The sequence below is a fragment of the Microtus ochrogaster genome, chromosome 7 (genome assembly GCF_000317375.1).
Source record: "Microtus ochrogaster isolate Prairie Vole_2 chromosome 7, MicOch1.0, whole genome shotgun sequence".
Classification (NCBI taxonomy): Eukaryota; Metazoa; Chordata; class Mammalia; order Rodentia; family Cricetidae; genus Microtus; species Microtus ochrogaster.
Window position 1 is genome coordinate 14,682,987 of NC_022014.1, and position 17,265 is coordinate 14,700,251.

General features: G+C 39.7%; 1 protein-coding gene across 6 annotated transcripts in view; it reads right to left on the minus strand.

The window, feature by feature from the left end:
* The window catches only part of Acaca (acetyl-CoA carboxylase alpha), a 282,227-nt gene that overhangs the window by 47,833 nt on the left and 217,129 nt on the right, over positions 1–17,265 (minus strand). For all 6 annotated transcript variants that reach the window (XM_026780511.1, XM_026780510.1, XM_026780514.1 and 3 more), the window contains 2 exons: positions 16,545–16,665; positions 15,794–15,904 (listed from right to left, as the gene is read on the minus strand). In XM_026780511.1, the coding sequence (XP_026636312.1) occupies positions 15,794–15,904; positions 16,545–16,665 (232 nt within the window). The remainder of the gene's footprint in view (positions 1–15,793; positions 15,905–16,544; positions 16,666–17,265) is intronic.

Sequence of the window (17,265 nt, forward strand, 5' to 3'; positions counted from 1 at the left end):
TTGCTGACTCAAGTGGTTTTAATGATTTCAGAATACTTACAATGAAAGCTCCAACCAAGGAAGCAAAATCTAGGCTAGGACAGATTCTATTCTGCCTAACTCTGAAATGATTATGCAGGGATAGCCACAAAAGTCCTACTGGCAACTAAAAAAATAAAAAGCACCCACAAGAAATCACTGTTTTTCTCAATATGTAGGCCTACAACCCTTGAGAAAAAGCTGTGGGTCAACAGTGTTCTGTCATCGTATTTTCATCAAGCAGGTAGCTTCATTTGTCACTTATTTAAACTTTGATAGAGGCATATCTGTATTAGTCAAATTCCTTGCAATGTTTGTGGTTCTTGAATCACTCCCCTTACATTTTCTACTACATGAGACAATCTTCTAATTTATTTGTCTAACAAGCATCTACCACCATTAAACACAAGTGACATTCCAAAGGGCATTCCTGAGACCACCTTTGTCCTCTAGTTCTAAGTGGCCAAAGTAGCTCTATGGAATAAGAAAAGCACCATTCCAGGGTCCTTTGCTTAGGAGTGCCCAGGCCACAGAACCAAAAGGTTAAATCTGAGAGCAAAGAGGATCTTTATGCAGTCTTGCTATATACTTAAGCTTCATTGAATGCTCCACTTACTGTAGCTGGCAGACCTAAGAATTAAAGTATCTCATGAAAGCCAGTGATTAGTAGAGATGCAATTGTTAAAGGTTTCACCAATGGTGCTATAGAGCCTGTAGAAATGCTGAAATGCCTAAGAGCTATAAATGAATGCAGTCATACATTCAAAGGCCGCTGTTGCTGCGGCTGCTGCTGCTGCTGCTGCTGCTGCTGCTTATCCAGAGACACTGCAGACAGCTCAGGTTTACCACAGCTGACAGGCAATGAAAACAGTCTAATATACCGCCTGCTCTCACCCTTAAATCCCTTTTTGGAGATCAAGATAAACACATTCTTCCTTTCCCCAGTGCTCCAGACATTTGACTGAAGTGGCAGAGCACTGTGAGGGTCTGTGCAAATGAAATCACTATGTAATACTGAATGTGTATTAGTATTTACTTGTCAGGATATGTGTCAGTAGAGGTATTGAGATTTTCAAGTTTCACTGATGCAACTTGTCTGGATTTTTAAAATATTGCTTTTATATTATTATTTTAGGGACCTTTAGAGTTATATGCAAACATCTGCAATCATGTGATAATATGGAAAATAATGATGGTGCATATCAATTAATAATAAAAAAGGAAATTTGCATGTTTCTTCCCTTTTTAATAATCTTTGGAGAGTCAGGGCATTTACTATTTTAACAGGGAGCACAAAATTCCTCCCAACCTGAGAATCAGGCTACACAAGTGGAGTCCTTGATGCAATCTTCTCATAGCATTTCCATTCTCCAGAAGGTAAATTTACTGAGCAATCATCATCACTGGATGTCATGCATGATTCTAGGTATTAAATTCATTCTGGGATGCTATTGATAAAGGATTGGGAGGGCAGAAAGATATGAGCAAAAGCAGATAGGAATAGGGAAAAAGTGGTTAACAGGGACAAAAGAGAGAGAGGATGAAATAGAAGGGGCAAAGGAGAGAAAGGGGGAAGGGGAAAAATGGTAACAGTACATCTATTCAGTGCTGCTAGCATCCTCCTTGACCTGAGAGAACTACATTTTTAAAAGCTGACAAGTAATTCAATCTCCAATTAACAATTCTAAGTGGTGCTGCACATATTATTGTGTAAATGTTTCTCCAGAAATATATCCATGGATGAAAAGAATTAAATTTCCTGGTAGCAAGGGACAATACCTCTGTTACCAAAAATATTTGGATGTTACAAAATACACAGCTAAAGGGTTATACTTCTTTCTATACCTTTGTTGTCACTGCTAGCGCTGGCAAACTGGAGAGCCAGCTGGCAGCTGGTGGGTTAGGCTTGGGGGTAGAGAGGAAGCCCAAAGATATACATTGTTGGGTAGTAGAGCTGATTTGAACCATAGTTTGAGTCAAGATAATCTCCTTGCAAGCCTCAAAACTCTTTCAATATGAAACAAATTCTGTTGTGATTGAGTTTGCTGAAGAGCGAACTTGGGCAAAGAGACTTGTTACCAGTGGCAAGAAAATAATTTGATTTTGTTTCAAATGTACTTTAAAACAAATGTCTTGCTATGTATCCCATGCTGGCCTCAAACTGAGCATCTTGTCCTGGCTTTCTTAAGGTAGGTGTATGCCATCATTCTCTAACAGTAAAGTATTCAGCTACAAGGACATTGAGATACAGACCAGAACAAGTACTGCAAGACCTCTGCTATTGAGAACACAAGCACAAACTCACCAGCAGGACAATGAGGATTTGATGGTGGAGTGGGGAAGAGACAGAGACTGAATTATAATGAAAAGGGATAGAGAAGATCCATAGACAGTTGGCCTGTCAAATGTGAGAGAAAATGCATAGGCTTCCGGATAGAAAGCTGACTGCCAAAAGAAATCACTCATCCCAGGGATCCATCAACTAAGTACTCATTTAGCTAGAGACCTGAAAGTACTGACAATAAATCAATTCTAAATATGGAAATACTTAGCATTTTAAATAAGTCTGGTTTAGAGCCAGGTGAGATGACTCATGCCTGTGATCCCAGCCCTTGGGAACTGGAGGTAGGAAAATCAGGAGTTGGTGGCCAGTTTCAACTACACAAGGCCCTGTCTCAAAAGAAAACCAAGGGGGTGGGGAATTATTGAGGTTTAATTCACATGTAACAAACGTGTCCATTTATGGTGTAAAATTCTATGACATTGACTGTGGTGATATTTTGTTTGTGTTTTAACAAATAAAGCTTGCCTGAAGATCAGCATGTGGAGCTAGTCACACTAGCTAGCCATAGAGACCAGGCAGTGGTGGCGCACACCTTTAATCCCAACACTAGGGAGGTGGAGACACAAAGTGATATGGCTGAGCAGAGAGGAATATAAGGCAGGAGGAGACACAAGCTCAACATTCAGTCTGAGGTTTCGTAGAGACAGAATTTAATCTGAGGATTTCTAGAGACAGGATTGCCCATTTGGTCTGAGCACTGGTAGAGGTAAGAACTAGTGGCTTCTATGATCTTTCAGCATTTATCCCTATAATTGACTTGGGATTTTATTATTAAGACCAAATAGAATTCACACAACAATTGGCAAACATAAATATTTAGTCAAAACCAGTACCACAATGACATAGGATCATGTCTATCATCATGCTCCCTAGTGCCCTCTGCCTACTCCTAACAACCACTGACTTCATTTCTGCTCTGTTTGCTTTGCCTTTTGTAAGATGGCACATAAACAGATTGCGAGTGTGCAGCATTCGGAACCTAGGTTCTTATGGGTATCATAATGAATGCATCACATTCATTCATACAGTCCAAATGTAGGCAGCTCCTTTGCACAGCTGGGCACCACAACTCAGTCATTTATTTGTCAGTTTGGTAGGCATCTAGGTTGCTGTCAGTTTGAGAAGAGATTATAAAGAAAGCTGTTACAAACGTTTGGAGACATTTAACTTTTAGATTGGATGGTAAGTGTATAGCTAAGTTAATAAAAGAAACAAAAACCAAAAACACAATTTCAAAGTAGAAATACTATTTTGCATTTCTTTCAATAGTGTACAGAGTTCTAGCTATCCTAATCCTCATCAGTATTTGGAATTTGTCAGTTAAACATTTAAAAAAAATGCTTTTTGGTGGGATGTAGTTCCGTGGTAGAGCACTTAATTGAGCATCTTTCAAGCTTAGGGTTTGGTTCCCATCACCATAAACAAACAAAAAGCTGCTATCATTTATGGAAAAAAAATGTAATGCTGTGAAACTTGGTTTTAATTTCCCTAATGTGTGGTGACAAACATAATTTCATGTACTTATTGTCCATCCTCACAGAGAGTCTACTCAAATGTCTTTGCCCATGTATTTAACTATTGGGTTGTTTTCTTTTTTTTAAATAAGAGTCTATATTTATTGAACACTAATTATGAGCCAGCCACCACATTGAGTGATTTATAAACATTATTTCATTAAACCATCGCTGCAGCATTATGAAGTAGGTAGTTTTTTTTTTTTTAGATTTTTTTTTTTTATTGAGAAAAAAAAATTTCCGCCTCCTCCCAGCCTCCCACTCCTCCCTCCCTCCCTCTCGAGTCTGAAGAGCAGTCAGGGTTCCCTGCCCGGTGGAAAGTCCAAAGTCCTCCCCCCCCATCCTGGTCTAGGAAGGTGAACATCCAAACTGGCTAGGCCCCCACAAAACCAGAACAAGGAGTAGGATCAAAACCCAGTGCCATTGACCTTGGCTTCTCAGCAACCCTCATTGTCCACCATATTCAGAGAGTCCAGGTTTATCCCCTGCTTTTTCCAGTCACAATCCAGCTGGCCTTGGTGAGCTCCCAATAGATCAGCCCCACTGTCTCCGTGGGTGGGTGCACCCCATATACACATTAGAGTACTACTCAGCGGTAAAAAACAATGACTTCTCAAATTTTGCATGCAAATGGATGGAAATAGAAAATACTATCCTGAGTGAGGTAACCCAGACCCAAAAAGATGAACATGGGATGTACTCACTCATAATTGGTTTCTAGCCACAAATAAAGGTCAGTGAGTCTATATTTTGATATCCTAAAGAAGCTAAATAAGAAGGTGAACCCAAAGAAAACATATAGCTATCCTCCTGGGTAGGGGAAGTAGACAAGATTGCCAGGCAAAAAATCGGGATCTTAAGGGTGGGGTGGGAGGGGGGTAAGGGGAGATGGGGAGAAAAAAGTGAGAAGGGTAGGATGGGGAGAACTTGGGGCAACGGGATGATTGGGATACAGGAAGGTTGGATAGGGGAGCAGGGAAGCACATATCTTAATTAAGGGAGCCATCTTAGGGTTGGGAAGAGACTTGGACCTAGAGGGGCTTCCAGGTGCCTAAGGCGAGGTCCCCAGTTAGTTCCTGGGGCAGCTGAGGATAGGGAACCTGAAATGATCCTATCCTATAGCCATACTGATGAATATTTTGCATATCACCATAGAACCTTCATCTGGCGATGGATGGAGATAGAGACAGAGACCCATACTGGAACACTGGACTGAGCTCCCAAAGTCCCAATGAGGAACAGAAGGAGGGAGAAGATGAGCAAGGAAGTCTGGGTTGTTTTCTTATTGAGTTCTGAGAATTCTTTGTGTATTCTGGATTATGTCTCTTATCAAATATGTTTTCCACAGATATTCCTGTAAATGAGAAGTTTATTTTAAATACCATGAAATCAGGAATCATGATATCTCTACAGCATAAGAGCAACCTTACAGAAAACAGAAATGCAATGAATTCCAAGGACCACATAGAAACTCAACACTGACATATTTGAGCAAGTTGTGCTACTAGAAACAGAAGTCTTATGCTATAATGTGTAGTATAAAAGGGAAACAAGTGATTTGTTCCTTTTTGCTCTCCTTGGTGCAGGTGCTTGGTGATGTTTGTGAGCTGTTACTGGTTCCTACCTTGTTCTTTAACATTTATTGTTTGTGTGTGTGTGCGTGTGAAAAGACAATCTGTTGGAGTCAGTGCTCTCCTTTCATCATGTGGGATTGGGATGGAAATCAGTTCCTTAGACTTGGCATCAAGTGCCCTTACCAGCTGAGCCATACCTCTAGACTTCTTCAAAAACATCTCTACATGGGCTAGTATTAAATCAGTAACTAGTCATATATTATCAGGGCTGCTCTAAGTTGTATAAACTTGCTTTATTGAGAAAAGATATCAATGAGTCAGGTAGAAAATGAAGGTATCCAAAAGTTGATTACCTGTTAAGATGGCCTATCATATTTGCATCTTATGTTATTGACTAAACTGGGGTGAATTCTTCCCCTTAATAACACTGGTCTTTCACTTTTTCAGATATGCATGCTATTTTAAAGAATTTAAATCCTAGGCACCAAGACATCATTAAAATTAGGAATTGGTCAAGACTCAAGCACAAGAACAAGAAGCCCAGGCATGGCAATCTGGAGTTCAATCTAAAAAGCTCTTTAAGCTTCTCTCATGATTCAACTCTCCTGCCTGTGTACATTAGCTGATTAGACTGTGTGGTGATGGCCACTCTGAAGGAGAGGGGACATAGATTTGGATCCATGCACAGGGAACATCTCCTAGAATGATGAACAGCCAGGAGTCAGATTTCTAAACAGTCTCGAGTCCCAAGTCTTTATCATATTCACACAGCAGTCTGTGCACAGCAAGGGCTCAGGTCTACCTTCCTCAGAGAAGACTGGAGTCCCTGCATTTCTAATCTACCAACATGTGCAGTTCTTGCACTTTTAATTTATGGGCATTGGGGGGCCCCTCTGACTTGGGAACATATTGGCTTGGTCTAATGCTTGGAGATTATTAAACTTGGAGCTGTGTTCCACTATCAGGTGTACAGATCTTTTATTTAGAAGATATGGTGCTCTAAATGCACAAAGAGCTCCCTGTCACCTTCACATTAAAGCCCCTAGTGCCTGGTAAATGGAATTATATAGCTGTCATCTCCTTTCCCCAAAGTTTTAAGAGTACAATGGGCTCATTTTTTCACACTCCATCCCAGCTTCAGAACTAAGAGACCTACTTTGTATTGATTTAAGGTCTCAGAAATAAATAAACCTGCTTCACTGCTGTGATTCACAACAAATTCATGATACACTATTGCATGATATATTTCAAGCTCTGGCTCCAGCTCTCTTTTTTCTCTGGTGAGTGATGGGGGAGGTGGGAGGTAGCAGGGAGCTGCAAAGCTGACAGCCTGATGGTTATTGGAGATGGCTGAGGACTGCAAATCCAAGAGGAGACACTATTGGAGGAATACAGGATTTTTAACTGAGAGGCGAGGGTGAGAAGCTAATTTACTTGATTTCCAGGATGGGGTTGGGAAAGAAGAAAGGTTGGAGAGAGGAGAGGGCTAACAGGGTAGTAAGCTTCAAGTGAAGAATAATCTGAAATAGAGCTATGAACATGTATAGAAAGAGAAAAGTGAAGAAAACATACCAAACAATGGTGGAATGAAAGGATGATTAGAGAAATAAGGAGCTGAGGACAAGGTTCTGCCTAAGAGGACCACGTTCACAAACATAAGTGGGCACTTAGCTTGAGTTTAGGGGAAATGCTTTACTAGCAGCAGGAAATGAAGAGACCCTTTTGAACCACAGAATGTATGAAGTAGAGACTCTTCTTCATTTCATACTCAAAAGACACCCCAGAATCTTGGAAGGTAAAATGGTTATTCTGGGGATGGGGTAGAGATACATCAGAGGTCCACATATATAAGGTGATTTAGAGACTGCATACTGAAGTGAGGGCATAAATTCTGGCAGGTTAGTTTTTGTTTGTGTATTCTCAAGGCTTTCTGTGCCTTCAAACTATGACACTTTTACTAATTCTACTAAACACTGTACTCAAATAATTTTAGCTATTATTCCTAAAGGACTATCCCTAGCCCAAAGTATGATTTTTGACAATGCAGCTGATAACAAAACAGAAGGAAACTGGGCCCCAAAACTTCTGCATGACACTGCAGGAGATCCCTGAGTCTCTGTGACACAATTAACTTTTGAGTGTTTTCTTTCTCTCCAGGGTCTCACCACACAGCTCTGGCTGTCCTGGAATTCACTACTTACCAAGATGACCTCAAATTCAAAAAAATCCAGCTGCCTCTGCTGGGATTAAAGACACGAACCACTATGCCCTTCAAGATAAATTTTAATTATGTAATTTTACTATTATATAACATAATATGTAATTTTTTAAAAAAATTCCACTCTTATAACCCATTCTTTCTGTTCTAGTCTAACATAGTTCCATACTTCCAGACCAATACACATCTTCATAGCATTAGAATATTATCAATTAAAAGGAATTTAAGAGCTTTTCTGGACTTCCATTTTAAGGTAAACAATATATTGTATGATTCCCATTTTTATTGTTGTTGCTTGTTTGTTTTCACAACAGGGTTTCTCTGTGTAGCCCTGGCTGTCCTGGAACTCACTTTGTAGACCAGGCTGCTCTCATACTCAAAGATCCGCCTGCTTCTGTCTCCCGAGTACTAGAATTAGAGGTGTGCGCCATCACTGCCAGTTTATGCTTCCCATTTTACACAAAGGATTAAAGTCCAAAGTTGCTTGTATAACGGGGACTGCCCAAAAGCCTTTTTTTTTTTTTTTTTTTTTAGTTAAAGGTGTGTTGGTTAGTTTTTGACAACCTGACAGAAACTAGATTCTCCTGGGAAGAGGAAATCTCAATTGAAGAAGAACTGCCTCCATCAAATTGGCATGTGGGGATGTATAGGGGAGAAATTTTGTTGATTAATGATTGATGTGTGAGGGCCCAGTAAACTGTGGCAGTGCCACCATTGGACAGGTAGTTGTACATTGGACTACACTGTACAAGAGAGCAGACTGAACAACCTATAGGGAACAAGCCAGTTAGCAGTTTTCCGTCCAGTGTTCTGCCACTGCTTCTGCTTGAGTTCCTACCTGACTTTCTTCAAAGATAAACTGTGATCAGAATGTGTAAGTCAAATAAACCCTCTTCGGGAGGCAGAGGCAGGCGGATCTCTGTGAGTTCGAGACCAGCCTGGTCTACAGAGCTAGTTCGGGGACAGGCTCCAAAGCCACAGAGAAACCCTGTCTCGAAAATCAAAAAAAAACAAAAACAAAAACAAAAAACCACCCCCAAATCCTCTTTTCCCTAAGTAGCTTTGGCCATGGCGTTTCCCACATAAACAAAAATCAAATGAGAACATTCTAGAACTCCAAAAACTTTTAGCACATTACTGCTATTTTTGTCAATGTGAGCATTCCTACACCTGTATTCAGGGTCCCAGAGCAGAGACACAGGCTTTTCTCTCTATCTAGAAGCTCTGTACTTGAACTTGTTTTCCCAAGTCGTTAGTATTGGGGCCATTATAGTCACATGGGGCACTCAGAAGTAACTTTTGTAATAGAAATCTGAATGACGGGATGGAGAGCTGGCTCAGAGGTTAAAAGCATTGACTGCTCTTACAGAGGTCCTGAGTTCAATTCCTGGCAACCACATGATGGTTTACAGCCATCTATGATGAGATCTGGTGCCCTCTTCTGGCCTGCAAGCATACATGCAGACAGAACACTCTATACATAATAAACAAAACTTTAAAAAACTCATATTCATACACACACACTCACACACACACACACACACACACACACACACACACACACACACACACACACACACACACAGAAATCTGAATGGCAATCCCACTGTGTAGTATCTCCAAGCCAGTACTCAGGACGAGGCTGGTTATAGGTCACTAAGACTTGGTAACAGAGTCAGGAATACTTAGTATGGTTTTCCACAAATCTGAGGAGCATCAAAGGAAAACCAAAACAGCTGGGACCAGATTTACCAACATTTTGTCAATGTATAGAAGATGAACTTGACAATTAAGAAGATCTGGCCACTACAATATTCTCTAAGAACTCATTCAAACTGTCAATGCAAAGCTTACTTAGACAATATGCTAAACAGCCTCTTCACAAAGGAGGAGATTCCATTTGGAGCTATAGAAACATAGGGACTTTCCATTGCAAAAATAGGTAGTGAGGGACTTTAAAAATGCTAATTGATGGAATAATGCTTTGAGTGATTAGGGCTATTGTATCAACAAATCCTTGGGGACCTTTGGAAACAGATGACTGACACACATACTACCGTATCATAACCAAACATGGTGCCTCTCCTATTAATGGTGTTCCAAAGTGTGTTAATGGTCTTTAGATAACATCTACTGGGAACACCAATATGTGAATGTACTACTACAGTAAAAAAAAAAAAAAAGACATCTAAATTCTCTCTCTCTCAGAATCTTTGCCTTAAGAGAGCCAGAAAGTTTAAAGAATACTGTGTTTATATTTCTTTTCCAGGGTCTGGATAATAAACTGTGGTCAGTACAGACCTGGAATGTACTTTAGAGAAACTACAATAGCACCAGTAGTTTCCTATATTAGTTCATCTAATCCCCACAAAAGCTGTGGTACATAAGTATTATAATGGGCTCCCATTTAAAAATTAGTAAAACTTAAATACACGTTAGGGGGTGGAGAAATTGCTCAAGGTGATAATCTGTATGTGGTAGAAACAAAAATTAAACCTGAGGAGTTTGGCTTGAGTCTTATGTTCCTAGTCTATGTAACCTCTTTCTGTCAAAGAGACAATGCCAACTCTTCCACAGTGATAGCTGAGAAATATCTCCTTCCCTAACTCTCTCACACTGTATATGACAACATCATGGGTGAGCATGAATTGTACTGTATAAGTCCCTGTTCCCACAAACAAGTCTCCTTCATATGAACCCTAGTCCTGTGTTTGAGAGTCAGATGTCACAACACACATTTCATGCTGCATAGTGCAATTTTTTTGGACCAAATCTCAAAAGCAAGATTAGGGTTAAAGAGATGGCTCAGTGGATGAGAGCACATACTGTTCTTCCAGAGAGCCTCAGTTCAATTCCCAGTGTCCACATCAGGCAGCTTATACCTCCCTTTGACTCCAGCTATAAGGGAACCCAATGCCTCTGGTCAGAACAAGTACCTACAATTACATGTACACTCTCACCACACATACACATAATTAAAAAATAAAAATGAATCTTAAAGAATAGCAAGATTAGCAAACTTAGCCTTTAGAAGAGCTCTCAATCATGTGTACTTTTTTTCTTGATAGATTCAGTGGAAAAAGGGGTCTAACTTTACCAAAGGGAAAGAGATTATGGGATTTCTTTTCTTCCTAAAAGAGAAAGAGAAACTTTAAAAAAATGTTTGCCACAAGGAAGTCACATATAACCTTCAGAGTTATCTATCCCCCACACATCACAGCCATTAGTAGAGTCCTTAGCTCCACAGGCAACTGCTGTCCAGAGCACACCCATAAACCACAAATTCTGATTGCTGTCCAATGATGGGATTTCATCAAGTCTGGGGCTGAGAGATAGCAGGCTCTGGCTTGTATCAGTGCTCCCTTACAGCTCTAGCCTGGCTGCTACGGGGCATTATGTTAAACATGAGAAATAGAAACTGAGAGGTGCTCAAGGAAGGGAAATATTTATGTTACCACAAATGTCCAAAAGGCACCCTAACTTAGGAGTTTATAACTGCAATCATCTCAGCTCCCCAAGGGTCTATGCTGCCAACTTGAAACTTCAAGTATACAACTGCTGCTTCTGTCATACCAGCATGAGTCCCTTTAGACCGGGTAGTCAGTCAGACCCTTCAGGTTGGCCCCATCATCCTAGCTACCTGCAGCTTAGAGTTTCTGAAGTTCTGCCTACTATAACCTTGAGAGACACAAAGAAGCAAATCCTATGAACTTCTACTTATGCCATCACTCTCAACACTCTTGTGGACACTAAGCAGAGACCTGACCTGAGCCCTTTTTGATGAAACTTAAGTTCTAACTCATCCAATTTTCCACTTGTTTCAGTTTTGTCTGGGCCAGGATACCACTAGTCAAATCCCCAAACAACAAGAAATTGGAAAGAAGCTCTTGATTTTTGAGTTCTAAACATCACTTGGGTTACCCCCAATCACCAGCTCACTGCCTTTGGTTTAAGTGTCAATTCTATATCACAACAGTCAAATCCAGAAACCATCTCTCTCCTTGACTTGGCAATATTCTGAGTACTTTACAATTAACTGCAAGTAACAAAACAAGGCAGGTGTGGAAGGAAAATAAATACTCTGATCACCAGGGGAAAAGAATAAAAATACAAATGTGGAAGATACCCTATAGTTTTGAAACAAAATATACAGCATTAGAGAACAGTACTGGAGAATAAAATGTACAGAAAACTCAACAAAAAAGGAAGAAGGAGAAGAAGAAATACAGCAGCAATACTTTTATTTATTATGCAGGTTACTATAGTAGGAAAAGAGGGAAGAAGAAATCTCTTAAGACTATTTGGAAGTGAAAGGTAGGAAGGTGTACACTAGAAACAGGTCAGCATCATCACATACACAGAAATGGAACGCAGCCATAAAAGCCAATGTACACAGGCAATGTAATAAGTTGGAAATTGTATGTGCTGAAGCTTATCTTTTAAATGCACAAACAGTTTGCACGTTGCTGCATTACATGAGGAAGATATGTGGCATGTCAACACTTCTTCTCCCAATCTCCCATGATAAGTTAAATCAGTGATGGGGCTTGAGAGGGTGGGAAGGGTTTGGAAAAAATCCAGGAGAAAGAAAGTTTTTAAAAAATCTCTGTCTCAGCAAAAGTTTTCATTAAAATTTTAGACAAATGATCCCTGTGTCCTTCTCTCTTGCTGCCTGGGGCTCCATGCTATTTCTATGCAAATAACAACCTCGTGGTTTATATCTTATTATTTCCACCGGAGCTGCAGCGACATGACCTGAGACGTGTAAGAGGTGGGATGGGGGGAGGGATGGAAAGGAGAGAGAGAGACAGAGAGAGGGAGAGAGAGATGGAGTGGGTGTTCACTCAAGTGTGAAAAAATATTGTCAGGAGTGAGCGTCAAGAACAAAAAAAATTGCAGGGATAACGTGTTTATTTCAGTCCCCTCACCCCACCCCACCCCCACCCTTGCAAACCAGCACCTTTTAAAATTCATTGGGCATCAGGCGATCATGCACAATCCATCTGCTTTCACTTTATCATTTGCATTTCATGCCTCCTGGCTTTTGATGTGCTGATACTTTGATGCAGTCAGGAGATTCGCATTATCATTATTTCAATTTTCAAAGGGGTCAACGGGATCAGCACTTGCACACACAAAATCTTTTTTTCCCTATAACCTCTGTACACCCCTTTCTTATTCTTCACCCTAATGTTTAACATAAAGGATAAAGACTCCAAAAGGTGAGTATCAGATGTTTACAGGCTGATACTGTATATAAGCCTGCATGTACCACCTACATTTCCACGCTGTACACAGGTACACAAATACAGTGAGCAAATGGTCAAGGTTTAAAATGAAGCCGCACAGTACTTCAAGCACACAAAGGCTTTCTGAGAGAAGCACATTCAGAAAAAAAAGAGTGGAATCTACAAGCAAGACATAGAAACAAAGATAATCAACTCACATGAAAGACATACACTAAGAGTGACTAGCACAACTCTGGAGTAAGTGAGATAGAAAGAAATGTACACAGAGAACAGTGAGCAGAGACTAGAAAGAGTAAGGATATTAGAAGACAGTATTTGGGAGTGAGTCTGAGGAAGCAATCTGAGACAGGGAGCTCTCTGATAGCTTTCCTTTTCATTCTGAGAAGCAAGGGGGCCAAAAGGACATTCCTAATGAACTTGCATGAAATTGGTTGTTTTTCTAGCAGCAAGACTTTGTACTTAAGAGGTGCAGACATGAAGATAGAAAAGCAGGTGGAGCAGGATTAAGTAACCTCTACAAAGAACACCCCCTTCAACTAAAATGATCACATTCTTCTGGAAACAAGCTACAACAGAGCCTCCTCTCAGTAACTAGGCCTTTCTCTAACAAGCAGCCCTATAGGCTAGGGAAAAGAATACTGAATTTGATCAAAACAGATTTTAAGAAAGAAACCTCTAGTGTTTTCTTCTTGTCACAAATGAAATTAACTAACAAGATGCATGCGAGTCCCTCAAAACAGATTGCTATTACAACAATCTGTGTATGTAACATACTGGGGTGTGTGTGTGTATGTGTGTGTGCACGCGCACACACTAATGTAACCATGTGCACTTCAGAGACACAGTCTCTGTCCGCATAAGAAAACATCACAGAAATAAAGGGGCGTGTGTCATTTTAAAATTCTATCCTCATAGAACATGGTGTCTAAAACTCTCTTCAATGTTCATCAAAATCTCATTCTTAGATAATATCTAAAGAGCAACTTAAAAAATTAAGATTCTCAGCAATTTTTCTCAGTGCAATAATCTTCAATGGTGGCAGTTCTTTACTTTTATTTCCAGTCTGGGTACTGCTTTGCCTTTCCTTAGAAAGAAAAGCAAATCCAAAGGACACAGTTCATAGGAAGGCAGAGAACAAGCTCCCACATCAAACAATCCCCCTAATTTCTGATATTCCCTCAAGCTAATTAGACAATGAAATTATCTACCATTTTTTTTAAGTGTGAAGGATAGGATTTCCACCTAGTCCCTATTATTTCATTAAAAACCAAGCCTTAAGAAAAAAATTAAAAAGCACTTCTACTATACAAGTGTTCTTTTTCAGAGATTTCTCAAAATAGCAAAATTGAACACCCTTAACCCCCCGATCAGTATTTAATCTATACTGCAAAGCCAAGGGGCATGAACACAGTTTCCAGTACATCGTGGCATGTGTATAACTCTACAAAAGCAGTCACCAAGCCACGTAAGGGAGATCCATGAAAACCTACACTTTGTGTCAAGTACTTGTATGTTTTCTTTAGCTTCACAAAATAAAGGTGCAAAATAACACCCCTCTTCTGCAGACAAGAAAGATGTAGAGCTGAAGGTTATACACTTATACAATGTAATCCAAGTAATCTCAAACTATTCCAAACAAATTCCATACATATATTTCCTGCTAGAGAGAAAATAAAGTCCAGATGCCAAAAGTGTATGTGAGAGACAGAGATACTGAGGGAAGAGGTTTCACTGTCTTGTTAGTTTCACTCTCTTTTACCCCTTTCAGAAGAGCCTTACAAGCGTATATGGATCACTACATTCTGAAGGTACACGTCTTGGTTTTTCCTTCCTCAGCAATTCATCTATGCACCCCCAATCATTTTACCACTCATTATTTACTGAGCACTTCCACTACGCAAGTGTTCTTTTTCAGAGGTGTATTTATAAATTTCTCAAAACATTAAAATTGCACATCCCCAATACTTTGGCCAGTGTTAAATTCATACTGTGGAGTAAAAAAAAAACAAAAACAAAAACAAAAGCTAGTACACTTAGGACATGATGGCTTCCTATGCGAGACCATATCTCTTCACATATCAAAGGCTGGGACAAAACTCAATTCTTAGTTTTTCTAGACAGAGACTAGAATATGACCTCTTCAGAACAGAGGTGATGGAGGCAGGTCATTGGTTAAATAAAGAAACTGCCTTGGCCCTGATAGGACAGAAAATTAGGTAGGCGGAGTAAACAGTACAGAATGCTGGGAGGAAGAGGAAGCTCAGATGCCATGCCACTCTCCTCTCCAGGGCAGACGCGATGAAGCTCCAACCCAGGATGGACATAGGCTAGAATCTTCCCCGTAAGCGCACCTTGGGGTGCTACACACATAAATAGAAATGGGAAATCAAGATGTCAGAATTAGCCAGTAAGAAGCTAGAGCAAATGGGCCAGGCAGTGTTTAAAGGAATACAATTTGTGTGTTGTTATTTCTGGTGTAAAGGTGGCCGGGAGCTGAGCGGTGGGAAGCAGCCCACAGCTCTCACTACAGTTATATAGTTTTTTCTCTAATATACATATATTATAATATATACCATAAATACCATATGTCACACACATATAATACATACTTACATTTTTATATTATATTATATTATGGATATATAATATACACACATACACACTCAAGACTAGGAATCATGCCTGGTACACACAGAGGAACTCAAAATATTTAACTGAATAAAATGAATGAATGAATGGGTAAGCAAGTCAATGAGTAAACACTACAGGAGGAGCCACACTAGAGGCTGCCATCTAGTCAGGACCTTGAATTAAAAAGTCACTCTTTTTAATCATTAAACAATTTCATATACTTCTTCCAAACTCTGGCAACTTACTTTGTTGAGGGCACCAGCTCCTGTCAGAATTAAGTGAGAATTCTCAACCTGGATTGTTCTTTGTCCCAGTCGGACAAGGTAAGCCCCGATACCAATGGCCCGGCATGTAACCTTTAAGAAAAGAATAAATTGTGTATGTCATTTATTTATGTCTTCTCCCATGCTTTAAAAACAAAAGTACAGACTAAATGTACAAAATTCACATGATCAAAAAATCACTGTTTTTTTATGAAGTCTAACAATAATATAAAACCCACCCAAATTCCAGGTCAAATAGGAACAAAATTCATTGAATAATTTAAGTATTAAATGCTCCAGGAGTCATGGTCCATTTATTTGTCTGTTTTACAGATGCCTGTCATCCCCATAACATGCACAAGTAAGTTAAGTACTAAGAAGAAATTCAAACTGTTAAAAACCTGGTAGAATATTTAGAGAAATAAGAATGAAACTAAATGCTGAAATAAGCCTAGGTTTGTTTGGGAAATCCAGTAACTTATATCATCCCATGTTGCTGTTTCTTGTGTATGATTATGATAAATTTGTAGACGTATCATTTTCAGGAAATAATGCCATTTAGGACTGAATGGCAATGAGAAAGGGTAGAAATAAACCCAGCCACACACCCAGCTGTTCAATAAATTTAATACCTTGTGGAGAATGGGGGATATAGCTTAATAGTAGAGAGCTCTTGCCTAGTTTATGTGAGTTCCCTAGCACTGAAATGAATCATCATTCTAGGAATATTTACCAGGCTGATGGTGATGATCTCATCATAAGCCAATGAGGATTCTCCAGCAATCATTCCAGAACCCCGAAGGTTCTCTGCTCCAAGTCCTTCTTCTTTCCCAATAATATCAGTTATCTTATACCTATGGGATACAACCATGACAAATCACAAAGGTTAAATACAGTAATAGTAACTCATAAACAGAACAACAATCATTATAAGACTATTTAATACAAGTGCTTTAATTCTATGTATGTTCTTCCTGCCTAAGCCTCTCCATCTTAGCTTGGATACTACTTACTTGAGAGTGATATTCTGTGTCAGAAACAACAAAACATGGAATTTAGCAGCTATGTTAAAGTTCATTGGTACAAACAGTGGTATGGCTCTGGGGATAAAACTTTCTGTAAGTGGGGATTATAATATCTAAGATATGGGAGACATGACAGTTAAAGCAACAAAATGGCATGACACATCTCAGATTTTAAAAGCCCTTTCTTACATATTTGGAAACATTTAAAATACCAGGGCCACAGGGCAGCGGTGGCACATGTCTTTAATCCCAGCACTCGTGAGGCAGAGGCAAGCAGATCTCTGTGAGTTCAAGCCCAGCCTGATCTACAAGAGTTAGTTCCAGGACAGAGAAACCCTGTCTCAAAAAACGAAAGAAAGAAAGAAAGAAAGAAAGAAAGGAAGGAAGGAAGGAAGGAAGGAAGGAAGGAAGGAAGGAAGGAAGGAAGGA